Source organism: Marmota monax, unplaced genomic scaffold, assembly GCF_021218885.2.
Source record: "Marmota monax isolate L192 unplaced genomic scaffold, Marmota_monax_Labrador192_F-V1.1 WCK01_AAM20220418_F8-fsc00281, whole genome shotgun sequence".
NCBI classification, from domain to species: domain Eukaryota; kingdom Metazoa; phylum Chordata; class Mammalia; order Rodentia; family Sciuridae; genus Marmota; species Marmota monax.
Genome location: NW_026693208.1, coordinates 467518 through 490843, shown reverse-complemented (window position 1 = coordinate 490843; position 23326 = coordinate 467518). Strand labels below are relative to the sequence as shown.

The 23326-nt window shown below is 41.2% G+C and overlaps 1 protein-coding gene across 1 annotated transcript in view; it reads left to right on the top strand.

The window, feature by feature from the left end:
• Nucleotides 1-2648: 2648 nt before the first annotated feature.
• Nucleotides 2649-23326, top strand: part of Tnfrsf21 (TNF receptor superfamily member 21) — a 69074-nt gene continuing 48396 nt past the window's right edge. The window contains exon 1 of the mRNA XM_046456056.2: nucleotides 2649-3146. Within this exon, the coding sequence (XP_046312012.1) occupies nucleotides 3051-3146 (96 nt within the window). The 5' untranslated portion in view covers nucleotides 2649-3050. The remainder of the gene's footprint in view (nucleotides 3147-23326) is intronic.

Genomic DNA, 23326 nt, shown 5'->3' with positions numbered 1-23326 from the left:
AACCTGACTCGATTTACCTATCTACACTGCCTATCCAGAAAAATGAACTTTTTAGAACCAGATCTGATCATATCCTTCCCTTACCAAAAGCCCAGCAAAGTTTCCTCATTATTTTCAACTTGAAGTTCAAAGTCTTAGTAAAGCCACTTAGTTCTTGCTTTAAATCTTTTGATCTTAGTTATAATTCATCAACACCTATCTTCTCTTTCCTTGCTCTTTGGAAAGAAAACTTCCTTATGTATCATTGAATTTTTATCTTTTCTCAGAAAATAAATGTCTATGTGACTATATTGAGGTAACTAATGGTTGAAACATTTTTACAAAATGAAATGAAAATCATTAATATTTTTAAAAAATTCAGAGTAATAAAGCTTTATACCCCATCTAGATTAAAATTATTCAAGATTCAAATGATCCATAATTTATTAATGTATTAAAGATTGACTTGCGGGGGATGGAATCCAGGGGACCTCTACCACTGAGCTTCATCCCTGCCTCACCTCAGTTTTAAAATTTGGAGACAGGGTCTCCCTAAGTTGCCTAGGCTGGCTTTGAATTGCTATCCTTCTGTCTCAGCCTCCCAAGTTGCTGGCATTAGAGGTGTGCACCACAATACACAGTTCCATTTGATTTATCACTTATATAATTGGATGATTATTTAAATATTAGAAGTAAACAGGATTGAGTAACTGCTTTTATCTCTCAAATTGCATATTAAAATTCTGCTTGATGTGATCAGTGTCACATTAGAAAGTAATGAAATCTGAAAGTGATGCAAACAGAAGTAAAAATGTTTTGGGCTGAGTTGTGGCTCCTTGGTAGAGTGCTTGCCTAGCATGTGTGAGACACTGGGTTCGACCCTCAGTACCACATTAAAAAAATAAACAAAATAAAGTTATAATGTCTATCTACAAGTAAAAAAGAAATATTTACAAAAATGTTTTGGGTGTTAAGAAGATGAATAATTAAGAAAGGATGCCTCATACTTATCTGGTAACCCAAACTCTAAACTCAGACTTACCCAACTCTATGGGGCAACTCAACCTGATATTATCTTGAGAAATTTAAGCTTGGATATGGGAAGTTAAATGGACTAACTAAAAACTGCTCCTAACCCTACTCCCTTTGAATACCTTTTAAAAAAATCTTGATAGTGGTAAACAGTCTTGAATTTTTGAAGACATTATTGATACTGTTACACATGGAGACATAGAAAATTGCTCTTACTCCTTGAACTTCTGGAAACAAGAGTTTCAAGTCCAAATATTACTCTCTAAGAGAGATATTTTCCAGAATTTCTTTGAATTTCACCGAGCTCATATATTATGTGTTTTTTTCCCTTTCAATATGGACAATCCTTTTCTTTAGTGACAGATGTTTAAAGACTAGATTGGAATTAATCCTTGTATTAGGTTTCAGCTTCTTCCAGAGTATGCATAGAATGAAGAATCAAGGGACGACAACACACTAACCTATAAGAAGACCTCTGTCTTAGTATATTAACTTCAGGATCACTGGGAGTTGGGTCTTAAAGAAGATAATCAAAATATATTTATTTTGAAGGAAGAGGGGCCAGGAAAGCCAGAATGAGTCCAGTATCATAAAGCTCACAACTGAGTTGTGTGGATCAGATGGCAGAATGGGTCATTTCAATCTAGCGTTCTCTTTGCCACCTGGATGCTGTCAGTGTGCAGATGATGGCTGACCCATACTAGAAATGGTGTCCACAGTCAGGAGACCGTTCCCCCAGGTGAAACAAGGTCTTCTCTCACATTCAGAATGTGGAAGATGCTATCCATTCAAGAGAATACTCTAGTTGTTTTTACTAATGAAGCAGAATGCTATCTTCCTTTTATATAACCATATCCAACCAAGGTTTTTGGAACTCAGCTTAAAAACTTAACACATTCTTTTGGGAGGGTGGGCAGTGTGGAGAATGTTTCTTATCTCTGTGGTAATCTAATTGAAAAATGTAAATCCTTTAACTAGGAAAATGCATCTGTCCACAAATTTCAATGAGTTTGATGCTGTGGAAGACCATCCCAGACCCAGTACTAATCACTCAGGGTCTGGAATTCTTGGTTTGGAATTCCTTAATGGCATTCCTTAGCCCAAATATTACCTGATATTAAAATCACTTGGGGGAACTTAAAAAAAAAAATCTCAATGCCCAGGCCAGGCCACATCCTGTTCCAATTAAGTCAGAATCTCTGGAGATATTGATTATCCAGGAATCAACCCATAAATATTTTAAACTCCACCAGGTCCCAAAGCACAGCAGTTTGAGAACCAACACACCAGTCTCTTTGTCTTGCAGTGGATCTAAGTATTGTATGGTCGTTGGCTGTTTTAAATCATTGTGTCAAAAGCAATAGAAAGCTCTCGGCTGGAGAAATAGTTTACTTAGAATTATCTTAGAAAAAAAGAAGTTAGATCAGAGGTGTGCATGACTTCGCAGGGCGTCCCCTGGCTCCACAAGCAAATGCGATTTCTTCAGCGAACGCCAAGGGGCGCCATCTCCTTCCTCGCTGTACCTGGAACGCCTTTCCCTTTCCGACCGCACAAAGAGACCGACCTCCTCCCGGGTGACATCACAAAGGGCCGGTTCCCCGCCCCTTCGGCGCCACCACGTGTGTCCCCGTGCTCAACCGCCACCGGACTCAGTCCCTTGCCGGCGGGTCTGGGCAGCGGAGGAGGGTGTTTGGTAGTGGCTGGAGGCTTCGCTATGGGAAGTTGTCCCCTTGCTCTCTCTGGGCCAGCCCTCCTCCCTGGTTCTCCGCAGCCGCTGTCTGAGGAGAGCGCCGGGAGGCGCAGGCTGCAGCCGCGGCTGTTTCTCCCAGCCCGGGCGGCCGCGCCGCTCGGCAGGTGCTGAGCGCCTCCAGAGCTCCCTTGCCACCTCCCTCCCCTGCCCGGCTGCCTGGCTGCCGCAGTGCACATGGGGTGTTGGAGGTAGATGGGCTCCCGGCCCGGGAGGCGGCGGTGGATGCGGCGCTGGACAGTAGCAGCCGCCGATTCCAGCTGCCGTGGGGCCACGAGCCCCCGGCTCAGCCATGGGGACCTCCGCGAGCAGCAGCACCGCCCTCGCCTCTTGCAGCCGCATCGCCGGCGGAATTGGAACCACGATGATCGTGGGCTCCCTTCTCCTGGTGAGCGCTCGGGGGTACCGTGGGTGGCGGCTGCGCGGAGCACAAGGAGCCGCTCTCTGGGAACGGGGCGGGTCCCCCGGCTGCTAATGCAGGAGATGCTGGGTCGAACTAGCTGGGGTGGAAGGGTTGCAAGGGAAACCAACATAGCTGAGGGCTCCTAGTAGGTCATTTGGGCTCTGGGCTCAGCTAGGGTTTGGGAATGAAGGCGAATTGTTTTCCTTGCTGTCTGGTTGCGCTGGAGGAGGCGCTAGAGGTGGCCGCCCGGCTTCCTGCGCATTTCAGGGCTTTTTTTTCCTACTTGGCCTACCTCTCACCCTCTACATCTACCCTCACTCCGACGTTCCCGCAACCCATCCGCTGCTGCTCCTTCTCGCATGGTGTGGGGCCGGAGCTGCAGTATAGGGCACCCACGACTAGCCGCTTTGTTGCAGCTGCAGTGTCATGTCGGGATGCTACCGCAGTGGGAGAGTGGTACCGGTGCGCGTCGGATTCTGGAGACCTCAGGGTGCTTCCGCTGGGTGCATTCCGTAGCAGGGCACAAGCCGCCCCTTTCTCCATCCCTCTACCATCTTTCTTCTCTCCTCCCACTTGGCTCGGGTGGGTCTGTTTCTGAATAAAACAAACAAAAAAATAAAACAAAAACCTTCACTCTCAGGCGCCTTCAAAGCATACCCGCGCAAAGCCAGCCAGCGTGCTGGCACCAGGTTGGTGGAGCGGGGGAGGGGAAAAGAGATCTACATAAAGGAAGATTTATTTCCTCCAGTCTTTACCATTTTTCGTTTACCTGTGGTTAGGCAGGTGACCCTGCAGGGTGATGCAGGCTCCTTCAGCACACAAACTGCATCCACACCTGGGGTGTGCCCTCTGCATAGTCCTCCATCACTTGTCTGACCAAAGCCTGAAAAGATTCTTGACCCCAAACTTACAACTTCCCTGAAAGTCCCTGCCCCTTGTTTCCAATATCGGGTGAAGGAGTGAATTAAATGGACGAACTGGATGAAATCAGACCTTTAAGCCAACATAAGTTTTCCATTCTTTCATCCCTGCATAGAGGATGGAGGTTGTTAGCTAAAAACCTAACAAAAACAAAAACAAAAAGAGGCTATTTTCATGGCAATATTGTGTAAGGGAAAAACAGGCTTGCTGTCTCCTTCCCCCAAAGAGCTTGCTGACTGGCCAGCCAAAACCTGCTTAGATCCCAGGGCACTGCTGTTGCTATGGCCTGGGAATTCATCCTACAGACACTCTGGTTCCTTGTGTGTGTGTATTTTAAGGGGAAGGGAGAAACTAAAGAAAAGTTTGTTGCTGTTAGCATTTATAATGAGGCAAGTCCCAGTCTCCCTACAGAGACTCTTTTCTGCCCATTTATTATAATGGCACAATCCAGGTTTGTATCCTTGAAACAAGTGTGTTTAGCAGGAAAGGAAGTTCTTGGGGCACTGAATCTGGATTGATAGTCTGGACATAGAAACGCAGGACGTCCATGGAAACATCTACCCTAATACTGGTAGTTAGATCTGTTAATGGATTTCCCTCTTTAAGGCCTTAGACCCACTACTGTAACCCACCACATGTTTGCCGAGTGCTTCTGATACATCTGAGTATAATAGTCCTCAAAGAGTCCACTCATTCACTGAATTGTAATGTGTTATGCAATATTCATTTATTTGACCTTTTAGCATGAGATAGGTGCTTAAAGCAAGGTCTCAATGTAGTCAAAGAGTAGGGTCTTAACTAACCAAGAAAGGGTCCAGCTCCTTTGCTTTAATCAATAAACTCTGCTTACCCGAATTCGTACACTGGATTGGTAAGACCAGAGAATATCAGTGAAATTTATAATGGGATTTAGAGGCAATCCCAAAGTGATAACCCACACATGATTCCTTGTTCTGGTGCTAACTATAATAAAAAGACTTTGCTTAAACTTATGGAATGGTGGGAGTTTGACCCTGTCATCCTGGGGGATGATTATTGAGTTTTCTTCTTTAGGGATCATCAGGGACTGTATTATAGCACTCAACCAGGGTGAGGAAGAAATCTTTTACCCTTTCCATCCCCACTTTACATGCCCCACTCCTCAGGACAAGATTTTTTTTTTAATTAAAAAATATTTTTTAGTTGTTGATGAACTTTTATTTATTTATTTATTTATTTATTTATTTATATGTGGTGCTGAGACTTGAACCCAGTGTCTTACACATGCTAGGCAAGCACTCTATCAATGAGCCACAACTCCAGCCCAGGACAAACTTAATGTGTGAAATAATGATCTCATTACGTTGTCCTGTGGAATTTATTTATTCTTTGGGAATCTTGGATGAATCAAAATGATAGATACAGGCACCCAAGGGAAACATTGTGAGGTACCACCCCACACCAACTACTGGAGGATGTGGGGTGGTTTGATTAAACATTGATTATAGTTTTTAATGGTCAAATAGCTCCCTTTTGGTGTGACAGTCTTTGTTATTGTCATTATTTTTATGACACTTCCTTTTTTTCCCCCCTCTTTTCTTTTGGTACTGGGTATTAAACCCAGAGGCACTTTGCCCCTGAGCTACATACTAAGTCTTTTACTCTATTTTCTAAATTTTGAGAAAGGATTTTGCTAAGTTGCTGAGGGTCTCGTTCAAATGCCAGGTCTGGCTTTGAACTTGTAATCCTTCTGCCCCAGCCTCCTGAGTGTCTGGGTTTACAGATGTAAACTACATACCACACCTGACATCATGAGTTTTTTTTTTTTTTCTATAAGAAAGGGTCCCACTATTTGCTTAGTGAGACCCCATGTTAACAAACAAGCCTACATTGAACACCCTTTCTGAATGAGACACCCACCTAGGAAGTGGAAATCTAGAAATGAACTGATATTTGTGTCTTGCCACAAAGGTACAACTTTTATGATCTGCAAAATATCTGTGGTCCTCAGTACTACTGTTGGTTCTCACTTGCTTATCTGGAACTGGTGGATAATGTCTTAGGCTCAGGGTAATACACAAAATATGATTGATGTTAAAATTTGACGTTACCTGAAGTAACTTTGGCTATTAGTCTGAAAAGCTAAAAGACAGCATTTCCAATTTGAGGTTAACACAGTCAGCCCCAGTAGGGAAAGTGACTTATGGGAAGTCAGGAATTGGGAGGAATGGGCATCCCAGAACTTGTATTGGAATGAAGGATTCTAGCTTTCCCATGAGTCATGCCTGTAGCCAAAATGTATAGAATGGGTTCAAGCATTCTCATCTGAACTTCCCAAAGGCATATGTTTGAATCTGCCTCAGTCTAGTCCAAAATAAGCAAACCATCCTCTAGTGTATATAAACTACATGAACAAACAAATTCATAAAGAAGACAAAAAGCCGGGTGTGGTGGTACATGCCTTCAGTGGCTCAGGAGGCTGAGGCAGGAGGATTGCAAATTCAAAGCTATCACCAGCAATTTAGTGAGGCTGTAAGCAATTTAGCAAGAACCTGTCTCAAAATAAAAATATAAAAAAGGGCTGGGCTTCTGGCTCAGTGGTTAAGTACCCCTGGGTTCAATCCCTGGCTCCCCACCCCTCAGCAAAAAAACAACAAAACAACAACAACAAAAATCTCATAATGAGATGTATATTACCTTAATTAAAGAGGGAAAAAACCCCCACAAAACTAAAACCAAAAAGGCAGAGTTCCACCAACTGCTGACATCACATATTTTAGCATAGCTAAATTTGGTCAAAGTTTGTCAAGCTGGGTATGGGAAGCACAGTGAATGCCATATTTTCTGGGATAATCTGTAGAGAGTGACTTTCTCCAGGTGTGTCTTTGTTGGGTAGGAGCAAGGAATTGTGAGCTTCTCTGCTGGCCCTGGTGAGTAGTCAATGTGCATCTGTTTTATAAGTCACAATGTGGATTCCTCACACTTTAACCTTGCACTTGACTCCATCCTCCAAGATGAGAGGTAAAGTCTCTTTGGAAGCTCCATTAATTTTGTGCTTGCTCAGCGGGAGCTTTATAAAACATGTAAGCAATAATTGGCTTAAGAAAAGTTTATTAATTTTTTTTTTCTTTTGTGACGGGAAATGGTCAAATGCATCATCAGACTATTCAGGGACCAGTATGAATCGAGTGACTTTTCCTTGCATAAACAGCTATGCCTATTTTCCAGTAAGCGCTAATTCTCTTCTGGCCTTCTTCCCCCAAACAGGCCTGGCAAATTGCGGTGATGCCAGGTCACCAGCAACTTCTTGGCAACCTCAGGTGCTTCTCTTCTGTGAAAAGAGGAGCCAAGATTATCTCTGAGCTTTGGTCACATGTCTAAAGATCATTTGGGCAGACTTAGTCTGGACCATTAGATGTAGATCTGTCTAGTTGACAGAATGACAACCAAAGCAAAGCCATAACAGGACTCAGCTTGGTTCCCCAAATCGAATTCCCCTTTAGTGTCAGCAGGAAGCTGAACTTTGTGCCTGATGCAGTAGCAGTTGGCAAGCTTTGGTTCTTTAGGAATAAAGGGTGTGATCATAAATGAATCCTGGCCTTTCTCCAGTGTTTAAATTTGTCAAATACCAAAAAATCAACAGGAATCTTAAATTGGCTTGTCTGCTGCCACCTGGCTTTCCTACCACCTTCTATTTCTAGCCTGAAGCTGAGATGAACAGAACTCAGGCAGAAGGTACAACCTGAGAGGAACCCAGTAAGTGTCAATGAGCATAGGCAGGACCTACAGCTCACTGATGTTTAGATCCACATATCACTGATATTTGATCCAAAGCAGTAGTGACCTGACCATTCTTAAGGGTCACTAAAGGTCACCAGTAAGGTTTTCTTATCAGTGTCCTGGCTTTGGAGAGGACAGATATTTGCAGTGATGGGAATACTGTATACAGAGGAGTCTCAGGCAGGTGTGGGCTGGGCAGGATGTGGGTGGGTCATCAGGGTGCTGCACTAGGTAGTTTCATCTTCTCTTTAGAATATTAGAAAATTATACCTAAGATTCTTCTAAACAAACAATAACAAAGAAATAAAAACAAAAGGAAAGGTTTATTAAGCTTAGTCACAGCAAGTCTTTGTTATCTAATATTTATATAATTTTCCATTTTCTCCCTCGCTGCCAGAACTTCTTGGTGGCTCTGTTGTTTGGCACCATTTGTATATCTGTCTGTTTTGGGAAAAGGAACATGAGCTTAATGGATTTCGAAGAGAGGTGGGGAGCAGGTCCATGAGTCCTGGAATCAAATAAAAGCAGTTGAATTCAATAAGGCTTCTGAGGAAAGGGACAAGAAAATGCCTATTAATGTTAATCATTGATATTGATGGCACTAGTCTTCATTTACTGAGTGCTTATCATTGCTGTTGAGTACCTTCTACAAACCATCTCAGTAAATTACACAAGTCCTCAAGGTAGTAGCATTAACCCCATTTTACAGATAAGGGAGTGAGGTTTAACAGGGTTCTTGTCCCCGCTGTTGGCAAGTGCTGGAGAGAGGATTTAAATCTAGGTCAGTGTGGCTTCATAACACACTGCTCTTTCTGCCAAGTTGCAGGTAGGGGCCAGGCCACTTGAATTCACCAGAATTTTGTTTTCTGTTCATTTCCCTCACAGGAATGATTTTACCAGAAAGTTGAGCATGCTCTGATGAGCAGCTCTGCTCCATGATGGTGCTTGGAAGTTTAGCCAAAACTAGTAGTAAGAGTAACCTGTGTGTGGATTGAAAGGGGAGGGTGTGGAACCACTGGCAAGCATTTTCCTATGGTGTGACTCTGACGGGCAGTGGTGCCATGGTTAAGATGGAAAGCTACTCCTGCAAATTGAAATGTTATAAATAGGGAATGAATGCTTTGCTTTCCTGCAACTTGGGTCACTTTGAAAAATATTTGCTTAGTGAGTAACAGCGTGACATGGGTTCTGCTTAGCAATGTAATTTCAACTCACTTTTCCTATGTACTTGAGGGCCTTTTAGGAGATTTTTTTTTTCTTGCTGTCAGCTTAATTATTTGTATAGGGTAAGTGCATTGGCTTGTACCATCTGTTATTAATATTTCCTTTGTTCACTTTATTTTAGGTCTCTTAGAAACTGGTTTAACTCTGGGATTTGAATGGATCCACCAATGTTGGGTGTGTGCAGTTGATCACACTTACTGGTAGCATCCTCTTTCAAATATATCTCTTTTATAGATTGTAGGGATTGAGTCCATCAGGGAAAGGCAAAAGGTGAGAGGAAGTTGTTTAATTGCTGGTCCTGGAAAAGGAGTTGGAATTCTGGTCTCCTGAAGAACCTTTGTGACAAGAACATTATCTAATTTCTTCTAGATATGGCCAGCTGTACTTAATGAAAAGTAGGAGAGGTAGGAGGGTTGGGGAGGCAAATGGTAACAGGTTCCCAGAATAATTTTATTGGTTATCATCCAACTGAAGCTCCTTTTTTATGTCTAGAAGTCCATAGTCTTTCCTCTTGGATTTAAATCTTGTGTACCTGTGGTTTTTTTTTTTTTTTTTGTGTGTGTGTGTGTGTATGTGTATTAGTTTTCTGTCACTGTGACAAAATGCCTGAGAAAGTTTAAAGAAGGAAAGACTTATTTTGGCTCACAGTTTCAGAACTTCTGGTCCATAGTAATTTGGCCCCATTCTATGGGCCTGAAGTGAGGCAGGACATCATGATAAGGAGGGTGTTGTGGAGCAAGGTTGCTTAGCACATAGTGGACAGGAAGCAGAGAGAAAGAGAGGACAGGATGAGGAGATACCTTTCCAGGGCACGCTCCCAGTGACCTAATTCCTCTAACTAGGTTCCACTCCTAAAAGTTTTACCTCCTCCAAATAATGGTATCAGTTGTGAACCCATCAATGTATTAATCCATTGATTAGAACCCCTCTGATCTAATCATTTCCCAAAAGCTCCACTTCTGAATATTGCTGCATTGGGGACCACGCCTGTAACACATGAGCCTTTGAGAAACTTTCCAGATCCAAATCATAATACTGGTTCAGGAAAAATTATAGAATGGACAAAGTTTGTGTGTCTTTCTTTCCTCATGTTCAGGGGCCAATGTTGTTCTTCCACCAGTTTCTAAGAACATGGACAATGTGCTAATCATCTTTGTGTTTCTGGCTCAATGTCCTAACACATAGTAGTTAAGCAATAAATGATTGTTGGATGATTTCCAGAAAGATCTTGCTTTACATTAACTCTTTGCTCATTCTAGACAACTTAGGGGTAGTTGGAGCTTGGGCTAACCCTCAATACTTTGAGCTTCAACTCAAGAATACTTGAGTTATTAAGAAAGAACATTTTAGAACATTTAACTTAAGTTGGTAAACTCAGAGAACCTAGAGGATACAAATTGTCTTTGTGTCCTACCAATTCAGTTCTCGTCCTTGACAACATTTATGTATGGTTAAAACCAGTGTGTATGTATTTGCTTGTGTTCTGCTTTTCTGTATGTAGCTTTTTTGTTGTTGTTGTTCTCTTACAGAGATACATTTGTATTTTTCATTTATTTAATAAAATTTATGGAACGTCTGTTAATGGTCAGGCATGACTAGAATCTGGGTATATGATTGTGAAAACTTATCCACAGTCTTCTCCTCTTGGAGTTCATAGAAGGGGTGATGTTTAATGAGAAGCAGCCATTCATAGAGCAGGAGGAAGAGCATGCCAGCGGGAGGGAACAACATGTAGAACAGTCCAAACACAGGAAGGAGCCCACATGGTCAGGGAAGGGAAGGAAAGTCATTGTGATTAGTGTGCTCAGTGAATGGGGCCTTGGATTCAAGTGGAAGAGGCAGGAGGGTTCCAGATCATACAGGACCTCTGAAGATGTCAGAGAGTTTACCTATGGTGAGGTAGGAGGGACCAGGTGGATTTAAGATAAAGGGATTATCAAGGTCTACTCCCAGGTTCCTATGTTGAGTGTCTCTGGTGGGAAGGGCAGGCTGGAAGAGGAGTGGATGGGATTGGGAACCCCATGGATGTTTATGTGTATGAAGTTTTAGGTGCATGTGATTCACAGCTCAGGCCTTCACGTTCACCATTTTTAAAGAGCCTCACCAGCCTGGTTGGTATGTTGGGCCTTTCTGCTGTTAGGTGTGTGCATTGCTGCTGTTCTTCCACCAAGCAGCACTAATGAAGTTGTCTCTGGACAATTACTCTTTTTCCTTTTGAGTTGTTTCCTCATGGTGTATTCCTCAAAGTGGACTTGCTGGGTCAGAGGAGACAAATGAGCAGTTTTATGGCTTTCACTGCATATTGCCAGATAATCTTCAGGATAACAATTAATTCAGAGTGCCACCAGCCACCCATAAATGTGTTTTCTACCCCACGACCTGCCAGCAGTGGAGTTTTAATTTATTTATGTGCCTTTAACACACGAAATGCAAGGTATTTGGTTGTGCAGATTGCCTTTTGGTAGTTGCTAGTTCATGGATGTCACAAATTTATCCGTATTATGATTACCTTGGTAATTACTCATGTAGTTCTTTGTTTCAACTATCGATTATAGTTGTGTTAGTCTCATTTATATTAATTCTTTATATCTTTTTGATTATGTTTTATTAGCTGTGTATGGAATGTATTTTTACATTGAACTTTTGATATTATTATTTTTTAAAATATTTATTTATTTTTTAGTTGTAATTGCACACAATACCTTTATTTATATGTGCTGCTGAGGATCGAACCCACATGCTAGGCGAGTGCTCTACCCTTGAGCCACAACCCCAGCCCCTGAACTTTTGATATTATTATAATTAGTAATATGAACATTTAAGTTTATACTGTTAAATCTAGTTTCTTTTTTGTGTCTAAGAATATTTTTGTTGTTGTTGGAGTTCATTTTGTTTTATTAGTCAAAACTGATCGCTTAACAGATGAGATAAACTATTTGATAACTTTGAATTTTATATATATATTGGTACCAAGGATTGAACCCAGGGATACTTAACCACTGAGCCATATCCCCAGCCCTTTTTTGTATTTTATTTAGAGACAGGGTCTTGCCGAAACAGGGCCTCACTAAATTGCTGAGTCTGAATTTGAACTCATGATCCTCCTGTCTCAGCCTCCTGAGTGGCTGGATTTACAGGCATCCACCACCAAGCTCAGCTGAATTTTACAATTTTAACTTTTTTATTTAAAAAAATTTGTTCTAATTAGTTATACATGACAGTATAATGCATTTTGACACATCATACATAAATAGAGTATAACTTCTTATTCTTCTGGTTGTACATGATGTAGAATTACACAGGTCATGTAATCATATATGCACATAGGGTAATAATGTCCAATTCATTCTATTCTCCTTCCTATCCCCATATCCCTCCCCTCCTTTTATTCCCTAGGCCCCCTCCCCCTTATTGTTAATTGTAATCTGCATATCAGAGAAAACATTCGTCCTTTGGTTTTTGGGGATTGGCTTATTTTGCTTAGCATGATGTTCTCCAGCTCCATTCATTTACCTGCAAATGACATAATTTCATTTTTCTTTAGGGCTGAGTAATATTGCATTGTGTATACATACCACATTTTCTTTGTTTATTTATCTGTTGAAGGTTCTATAATTTTATCTCCTAAAGGTTGTTTTTGTTAACTTTTCTGGACCTTGGTGTCCTATTTGTGATGAAGAATTAGCTCACTGTGTTCTACAGGTTGTTCATGCAAGTTCTTTGCGTAAAAGATTGTATGGGCAAATACATTTGAGAAGGGCTGGGCTCCTCTAATTCCCCATTTCAGTCAGCTCTTCTGCAGAGCCTGCTGGAGCCAGTAATAGGTTGAGATTAATTGTGTTTTTCCAAGAGAAGGTTGTAAAAGAAACATTGCTTCAACTTCAGACCAGGTATGGGTAAATTATCTGTAAAGTGCTAGATCATATGTATTTTTGATTTGGAGGGGGCGCATATGTTCTCTTAGTAATTACCGATTAATTCTGCCTTTATGTGGAAGAAGAAACCGTGTGCAATACCTCGAAGAATGGGCATGGCAGCGTTCCAATAAATATTTGTGGACACTGAAATTTGAATTTCATGTCATTTTGTACATCGCTGAATATTCTTTTTCTTTTGTCCCCCACCCCTGCAATTTTTCAGAATGTAAAAACCATTCTTAACTTGTAGTTTGTACAAAAGCAGGTGAGTGCTAGAGTTTGCTCACTATTTTTTTGTAAACCATAAAATCATTAACATCTTAGAGGACTGGATCAGGGAAACTCACTCTGGGAAATGCCTCTTTAATTGCTACTCTAGTTTTCTAAAGTGTACTTATTAATAGTAAATTCTTCTCCTCTCTTGTGCTTTCTCATTTGCTATTTACCACTATTTAATTTTAAATCTGTTTTGAAAATTGTCCCTTGTTTCTCATTTTAAATTGTTGCCATGAATCCTGTATTTTTTGTTTTGTTGTATGCTCCATAATTCAGGAGGGTGTGTTTCAGGATTGCAGCTTTTTAAAATCTGGAGTTTTTGATACACTTCTGAGGAATCGAAGATTTGTTATCTTAATTGGGACATGTTAAAAGATTATTGAATTCTAAGGGAAGCTCAAATATAGTAAGATAATAAATTGGTGAGATTGATAGTTAAAATGACCAACATATATGATTTTGATTCTCAAAACAGTCTTTGAAGAGGAAATATCATTCTTACTTCCATTTTACTATCAAAGAAGGGAGACCCAGAAGTCGAGCCATTTGCCAGGGTTACTCATTATTAAGGATAGAAAAAAGGCTAGAGTGTTTTTCCTGCTCTCCCACCAGACACCATATTCTCCAGTCACACCAGCTGGAGATGGTGTCACTTGGTAGTGTTAATTCTGATACACTCTACCTGGAGACAGCATCAAATCCCACGGGTTGAGGGCTCAGTCCCACATGACTGGCCCCAAACTCAGATGCCATCAGAAAGTCCCAGGTTATGATCTGTGCCTCTGATGGATCAGTTATAAATCAGGATTCCTATGACCCCCTCTTTGGGTTCAATTAATTGCCAGGATGGGCTCACAAAGTTCAGCAAAACACTTATATTTACTGGCTTATTGATAAAGGATATTACAGATGATACAGATGAACAGTCAGAGAGAAGAGCTACATTGGGCAAGGCATGTAGGAAGGGCCGGGGAGCCCAGTGCCCTGGGTGTGCCACCCTCCAGGCATGTATTCAGCTATCTGGAAGCTCTCTGAACCTTGTTCTTTTGGTGTTTTATGGAGGCTTCAGTATGTAGGTGTGATTGATGACATCATTAGCCACTGCTGTTCAACTCAACTTTTAGCCCCTTGCTCCTCCACAGAGGTGGGGGGTGGGTGGGAGGGTGGAGCTGAAAGTACCAACTCTATAATTATGCCTCAGTTTTTTGGTGGCTACACCCCATCCTGAAGCTGTCTAGTGGTGTCCAGCCACCAATCATCTCATTAGCACGCAAAAACACTCTTTATCACTTTAAATATTTCAAGGGTTTAGGAGCTGTGTGCCAGCAACCAGGGACAGAGACCAAATATATGTTTTTATATCCCAGTATCACATTCAACCAGTTCCTAGCAGAGCTGGACTCCAGGTGCACTCTAGGCTAAAATAGTTTTTTTTTCTTATACATTCATGCTGGAGTTGCCACGCTGACTGGAAAAGTTGGTTTTGCCTGGGTTTATATACTTTTCTATAAATCCTTGGTGAGTATGGAGTAGCATCCCCTTGTCCATGCTGACTGTCCTGTATGTAATGTCAACTCGCTCACCACTCAGTGACTAAGGAAGTGGGCAGCCTGCTCTTGGCATCTCTATGTGGTAGAGGTCTTAGATATAGCTGTGATGATGGAGGGAGACGAGGGGGTGTGGTCCAGTGACTGAGCACAGGGTATACATGCTCTTCTGCATTGCAGATTCTGGGAAAGCAGCATGGGATTTAGTCTTGCCTGTGTTTTTCCTTTCCCAGTGTCCCCTGAGCTTACCTCCCTCTGGTCCTATAGTCAGCACATTCTAACCATGGCATTCTCTATATTCACCAGCTTTAAAAGCAGTCCTTGCTTTTGCCCTGGCAACCAAAGCCTTTTTTTTTTTTTTTTTTTTTTAAACCCAAGAGGATAGTAGGAAATCTGAGAGCTGACCAAGTTTATATAACATAACTGGGGACTGTTCTGCCTGTGATTTGTGAAAGCTTTGTCCTCAAAGCATTCCTTACCATATATTCCTTTTCTCCCTTCAAATATGGAGAATTCCAAGTAGACTGTGTCTTGATAGTACTGATTTAATATGATGTTTAAGGTAAAGCTGCCAGAAATTTTGAGAGTATCCGGCTCTGCCTGGCCTTTGCCTTTTTTTTTTTTTTTTTAATAATTTTTTTTTTTAGTTGTAGATGGATGCCATATTTTTAAATTTTATTTATTTATTTTTATGTAGCACTGAGGATCGAGCCCAGTGCCTCACACATTCCAGCAAGTGTTCTACCCCTGAGCCACAACCTCAAACTTGGCCTTTGCCTTTTGGTCATCTGTTAGTATGTTTTATAGCCACCATCACAGGAATAACTTGGTTGCCTTATAATCTCCACAGTAACTGACTTTCCTCTTAAAAATACTAGCTTTATGCAGCATTGAAAAATATTCTACAGCAATCTCCCAGGCAATCTCCTTGCTCATCTATTATGAAGAGTGAAAGTTTATCACTGTCTCGAGTTTGTTCATTTCCCATTAAAATATTATTAGTATTTGATAGGGGGAAGAACCATATACATACGTAGTAATCATAAGCTTCAAGGAAGTTTTGTTTGTTTGAAAGATGAGATCACAGAATAAGTATTGTTAAAGAGTGAGTAGGCATCAACATTCTGGCGTGTGTCCGTGCATCCGGGTGCTTCTTGTCTTCAGTCAGGCCCATCCCTGTGCCCTGGAGTGTAAGTGAAAGAGCACAGGTGTGGTTTGGGTCACTAGGGTAAGCAATGAGATTCTGGAAGCCTTTACACTTGCTTATTTACAGAGACTTCTTCCCTGTTTTGGGATTTGTTTTGTTCTGCTTTTTACCTTCTAATTATGCAATATTTATTGTATTCCTACATCATGTATGGTTTGGGATAGTATATGATATTTGCCTCCTTCCTCCATTATTGTTTTTGAAATAAGTGTTCTGAAGTTTCGACTAGGAAGGAGCTTAGCTAACTTTGGAGAATAATCTCATTACGCTGCTTATAATTCTAAGCATCAAGTTAGTATAATCTTCTTTTAAAAAATGAGAGGGAAATGTTTTAACTCTTCAGTACGTTAGCTTTTCATCTTAAATACCATGTAGAGGGTAATTCTTGTAAGCCAGCAGTGGTTCTGTTAAAAGTGATGCCCTTGGTGTCTTTGGAGGTGAAGTGAATTTGTCTTCACACTGACGGGTTCTAGGCTACTCTCTCATGTTATGTGACTACACTGCAGAGACTTTGGGGGTTCCTCACACTTGTTTTTATACACTTGCTTATCTTTGGCAACCATCCCTCACCTTTTCATTTGCTGTTTCTAGTTATTCAAGGTCTTCAAATTTATTCATTTAGACAACAAACGCTGGTCAAGTACACTATGAATCAGGTCTTCTGGGGCTTGGATAGGACCCATGTGTAAAAAAAATTAGCCTCATCCTTGTCCTCATGCGTCCTGTGGTCCACAGGGGAAGACAAACTAAACCCATAAATGTGAATGTAGAAAATTCTAATAGTCTTAAAGAGAAAAAAAGGGGGTGGGGGAGGTTGTGAAACTTTTCCACTGGGGAGGGGCAGGCAGGGATAGCATTCCAGAGGGGTCTTGACTCTGTTAATGATTTTGCATTCCATCCGAAGTCATGTGGGAAGCCACTGAGAATTTTAAGCTGGGTATGAGGATCCGATTTGGTGTGGGAGTTGGAGGGGGTGGTACAGAAAGGAAGAGCATAACCCCAGCATTCACTGTTAGGCTCTCAGAGGAGGTCTGAGGGTTCCTGTGAACTTTTCATCTCTGTATTTTTGACTTTTATTTTGACTGCACAGTGCAGGTATTGGGAGACTTTTGCTATAAAGGGCCAGACGCTAAATCTTTTGAGTTTGTGGGCCATTATGGTCTCTATTGCAACTACCCAGCTCTCCCACATAGCGTGAAAGTAGCCATAGGCGATACCTAGATGAGTATCCGGATTCCATTAAACTTGTTTATTAGAATAATTGGCTTGTTGGAATTAGTTTGCTGGCCCCTGGCTCAGAGGATGCTTTGCTTATTATTTCCGCCATCTTCATTATGGAAGTGATTGAGCAAGCAAGGAAATGCAGTTGACATGGTTGTCCCTGGCCTTGAGCTGCTTATAATCATTATGGGAAGATAAGTACATACACTTATGGGGCCATCAGTGACCATTACAAGACAATATGTAATTAGGCACCAATATGATGAACAGAAACAGGAAATGTGATGAAGAGTTTGCTCATCTCCTTGGAATCTGGGTGTTTAGGAGTGTGTGGAATTTGGGTGTCTAAAGGCTTCACAAAGAGGGTGGAACTTGACATAAATAATCACAACATAGAAGGTTAGAGTTGAATGCAGCCTAGTGCAAACCTGCTAATAAGTAAGTAAACCAACATCCTGCTGATTTTAAGACAGAGGTTGGAAAAAAATATAAATCTTTTCTAAATCTTTGCCCAGATATTCTTTTTACCCCAGATTTAGTCCACACATGGTCTGGAAATGCATATATGGTAGATTCTTACTAACAGGAAAGAGAATGGAGGGAGAGGTTTCAAGTTACGGGTTGTATTGAAACTTCTTTTGATCTGGAAGAAAGCGATTCTCAATCGATTGAGCAATATGGTTGCATCTGCGGTTGGAATGGGAGAGGAAAAAAAAAGAAACTGGGTGAGTTAGAGGGACTTAGAGAAGATAGGAAAAATGTATGCGTTGACAAGAAGGTGATCTCTGTGGGCTCAGGTGGAAGGGCATACTCATTACAGATGAAGAAGTCTGGCCTTAGAGAGAATGAAGTAGTCTACCATTCGGATGTGCAGATTTCATGCAGTATTAGAAGTTGAATAAAGACAAATCACCACACAGTACATATAGCCCTACCCTTTTAGATAAAAAAAACAAAGTAAAACCTAAAGCAAAAAAAAAAAAAAAAAAAAAAAACCTAAAGCAACAGCAATAGCGAACTTAAAATATGTCCATATGTATTAGGGGTAGATACTCAGAAAAGGGTCTGGAAATATATGCACCAAAATTAAGTGTGGGTTTCTCTGGGGATTTGAGTGGATTTGAGCAGAGAGTTAAATGTTTTACTGTATATTTTCTAATTGTTAGAATTAATGCAAGAATGTTTATATTTGTTATAAAAATACCAATAAAGAACAACATTAAAATAATTAAAAGTGCCAGGTTGGTTAAGAATCTGGAAGCAGTCACTCTGACAAAGATGGGATTAGGCTATGTCCAAATTATGTCTTAATCAGAGAAGATTAGAGCCAGAGGGGTCCTGGATTAGTTCTGGGGTCTAAAACATAGTTGGGTATCAAAATGATTAGGAGAGCAAAACAAACCACAGCTAAAACAAGCAAATTCTTGGTCTCATTACAGGCTCACAGTGATCTGAGAGTATGAGACTAGGGATATGAACTCTTTTTTTTTTTTTTTTTTTAAAGCTTCCCAGGTAGTTTTATTGCTGCATTTGAGGCCTGAGGCTTTGGTGAAGAACCTCTGTTCTAGTATATCTACCTGTGCACCAATGTGAGAATTAAGGATCTTGATCAGGTTGGGCCCAGCCTTGGGTTTTCTGGCCCCCACTCTCCACTTTTCAAAGACTGTGTCTCCTGTTTTCCTTTGCATTAGCTTTAGGTATCATCTAAATTTATTTTGATATTATATGGAGACCATCCTTAAGCTTATACATACACAGACACACACACACACACATACATTTAAGCCTCAGCACCTTAAATATAATTAAAAAACAAAATGGGGATTGGACCTAGGGTGCTTTCTCACTGAGCTACATCCAAGGCCTTTTTATTTTTTTTTTTTTAATTTTGAGATGGGGTTTTCCTAAGTTACTTAGGGCCTCTCTACACTGCTGAGGCTGACCTTGAACTTGTGACCCTCCTTACCTCAGCCTCCCGAGCTGCTGGGATTACAGGTGTAATCACCACACCCAGCTTTAAATGTTGTTTTTAAAAATTGATCCACCTCATCCTCACTACCCATTACTTCACCTGCAGGATCATTTCTAGGAATGATTTTTCCTATGTTTAATTTTCTTAGAAGCCAAGGGATTGCCACCAGCCTAGTGGGAAAAGCTAATAGATCAGGAGTCTGCAGTAAACTAAGAGATCTCACTATAATAACTTCTCTTAGGTGCCATCTGTCTCTGTAAAGATAAAGGAGAGGTTGCCATCACTTCCTTGGCGTGGTTCCTCCATCTTTGAAGCATAGATGCATTTAGCTTTTGACTTTAGAATTAAAAGAGATCTTTTCAGAATCATTTTAGGAATTAACTCTCTTTCAAATGAATTCTTCATTTGGAAGACGACTCATTAGCAAATTGGTAAAGTGGAGCTGCTCTGTTTGAGGCAGAGGTAGACAGTCATGGAACCTACTTCTTACTCCTTCTTGGTCCAAGAGGAGTCTTATGTGCTGTGTCTCGTCCAGTGCTCTTTTGGGTCCAGTTTGAAAGCCATGTCTCTTTCTTCCTCTTTCCCCTCCATAGTAACCACTGAGCAAATCCAGCCAACCGAAGCCCTCAAATCTATTACTTTCTCCCTGTTTCCATGGCTGCCATGCTAGTCCCAGTCACCACCAACTTTCACGTAGGCTCTTACCTCCTAGGTGCACTTTCTTGTCCACCTCCACTGTCACCTTCCACTTTGCAACCAGATACTTTTTATTCACAAATGTGATTACACCTCCCCCCAATATAAACACAAAATCATTTGTCATTGCATTTCAAGCTAAGATAAAAATTTGGAGGTCTTCAACTTTAGCTGTGGCCACTCTGATGCATCTTGAGGTAGAGCCTTAGCTTTTTAGTTCCTGATCTGAGCTTCTTTATCCTTCACCTTTTGCTCTGAAATTTCCTCTGCCTGATACCCTCCACTTCTCCCTGCCTTTTCCCCTGTAGTTAATTTCTGCTTCTCCATCCTTGAAAGCTTCTTCAAAACATTTAACTTTTCTGAGCTAGGAAGTGCCTATCAATGCCCTCCCACAGAACTCTGTATTTTTCCTTCTCTACAACAATCTTGGGTTTGGCTGATTACTGGTTTTGTAGCTTTTGTGCATCTCACTTTGGATAGAGTTCTCAAGATTCTGTCTTCAACTCATGGCATGGTGCCTTGCACATACATAGTGGGTCTTCAAGAAATATTTGTCCAGTAAATTCATAGAGTCTAGTTTTTACACAAATCTCACTTCTGTTGTTTAGCCCAGGCAAGACTGTGAAAGCATCTGTTCTGTGTCAGCTGGTTTTCGGAGCTGGAATCACAACCTTTAGTATGAGGTAATTTAAAGGTTCATTTTCAGACTCCAGAACTGATAAGTCCACTCAAAGCATGGGCAAGAGTATAGGTGCAGTGGGGTTTGGAGGAAGATTTTCTATAATGCTAGGGAGACCTGGTAATTCCATAGTCAGGGGTCTGATGGAGAACCTACCATGCCCTATTTCAAATTTAGAAAAGCATACTCTGGGGGAGATATATACAGCTGTAGGAAGTTGTTTTAGTGAGCTTTTTTGATGCTCTGACCAAAAGACCTGATAAGAACAATTTTATAGAGGAAAAGTTTCTTTTGGGCCTCACGGTTTCAGAGGTCTTAGTCCATAGATAGCTGACTCCATTCCTCAGGGCCTGAGGTGAGGCAGAACATCATGGGAGAAGTATGTGGTAGAGGAAAGAAACTCCCCAGTTAGAACCAGGAAGGAGCGGGAGAGAGGGAGGGAGGGAGGGAGGGAAGGAGGGAGGCGAGGGGAGAGAGAGAGAGAGAGAGAGAGAGAGAGAGAGAGAGAGAGAATATGAACATTCTACTTGTACTTGCCAGGAACTAAATATATACATATCCAAAGGCAGGCCCCTCAATGATCCACCTCTTCCCGCTATACCCTACCTGCCTATGTTACCACCCAGTAATTTCTATTGGGATTAATGCACTGATTAGGTTAAAACTCTCATAACCAGATCATTTCACTTCTAAACTTTCTTGCATTGTCTCATATGAACTTTAGGGGGATACCTTATATCTAAACCATATCAGATGTCTACCCCCAACCCCATGCATACTCATAGTGCCATTTTATGACCTGTGCTTGATCTGCAAAGCCACCCTCCTGGTGTGTTTGTGTGACTGACTGCCCAGCCTTCCACAGAGGAAGGGGGGCAGACTTAGGTCACACTGCACATCAGAGTGTTCATCCCTGACCACCACTCCCAGGCCAGGATTCAGATTCTGTTGCCTGCTTTCATTTCGGTTACCTTATAAATCTTTCAAACTTTCCAGGATGCTGTGGCTATATAAAACTGCTTTTGCATGTTGATGTTACATAATTAAGAGCTCCAAGTAGCATGCAGCAGAGGCCCTGGAAACCTCTTTGACCTCATCTTCAGTTTTGGGGTGATTGGAACTAATCTTGTTCTTGGTATACCTGCCAAATTAACTTGGCCTCCACAGGACAATTCCCTCTACCTAGTGCATCTGCTGTGCTCAGAAGAGGGTGGCTGGAGCTGATTTTCTAAGTAGAAGAGGTGAGAAAAGGAAAGGTAAAGCCAGGAGTGAAAAAAGGGAAGGCATCACAGAATTTATTATCAAATTAAGCTTAAGAAGATGAAGTGAAACTTTTTTTTTTTTTCTTTTGGTCTCAGATTAAAGAAAAACCTGAATATTATAAGCCAAAAAGTGTTTGTTGTCACTTAACTGGAGGTTTGTTTGGGATAAGAAAAATTTAAGGGAAATAATTTTGGTTCAGATGGTTAAATTCTGGGGCAGGGGAGGAACTGAACCTTGGATGAAGTGTCAAGATGCTAAGACAGGAACTCTAATCACTTTGAAAAAAAATCTAGGTTTATTCTCTTAGTTACTGGTACAGTGGTAAATTTAGCGTGAATTTGCCTGGGCAGGTAGTTGGTAGTTTGAGGCAGCTATTGTTTTCTTACCAACTTTCTCCATTTCGTAGAGGACAGTGAGAACTGCTGAAACCTCTCAATCTTCATTACTGCAGAAAAGCTTTCTATTCTTACTCCTCCACTTCTCAAAGGACCTTGGGATTTAGTACCACAAAAATAATTTGCTTTCCCCTAGAGTTTTCATCTTGAAGCTAGCCTAAAATCCTTTTTGCTGAGTGAAGTTTCTGTTCTATGAAAGAAATAGAAATGTCTATTGAGTCCCTCTTGCCGGGTCTTCGTGGCTGCAGGCCCATGACCTAGCAGCTGCAGGCTTCAGAGGCTGTATAAACAGGGTGTGAATATAAAAGCATCAACTCTGTTATTTAAAGCACATTACCAGGAATGCCAAGGGCCTGCCTCTGTTTTGAAAAAAGAGGAAGTTTAACTTCATTTAGAAGAAGGCTTTGAAAAAAAAATCATGCCAGGTCTACAGGTTAACCCTGACCATGCAATATGGTGCTAGGAAAGTGGTAGCTTGAATACATGCCATCTTGGTTCTCAGTTGCTTTGTTTTGATATTGAGAAATGACAGCTTAACATTTGGGTCAGGGAAAGGAAGACAACTATTCACTTATTTTCTTCTTACATTTAGGATTTTTTACTTCTATATAGGACCACCATCATCATTATTATTATCATTATTAGTTTATGGTACTGAGCTGCATCCCTAGCCCATATATACCATTTTAAAATACTATCCACAGAGTGCTTTCATATTCATATTCTTAATTGATATTTTGCTGGGGGAGCGGGTATCAGGGATTGAATTCAGGGACACTCAACCACTGAGCCACATCCCCAGCTCTATTTTGTATTTTATTTAGAGACAGGGTCTCACTGAGTTGCTTAGTGCCTCACCATTGCTGAGGCTGGCTTTGAACTCATGATCCTCCTGCCTCAGTCTCCCGATCTGATGGGATAACAATCATGTGCAACTGCGCCCGGCTCAGTTGATTTTTATAATCAATTTGAGAAGTATTGTCAGCTTCATTTTACAGATGGAAATGGGAAGCTGAGGCAAAGGTCAGCTGAACCAAAGCCTCACAGCCAGTAAATCAGGCACTAATGTGAAGATGGTAGTCTTCGTT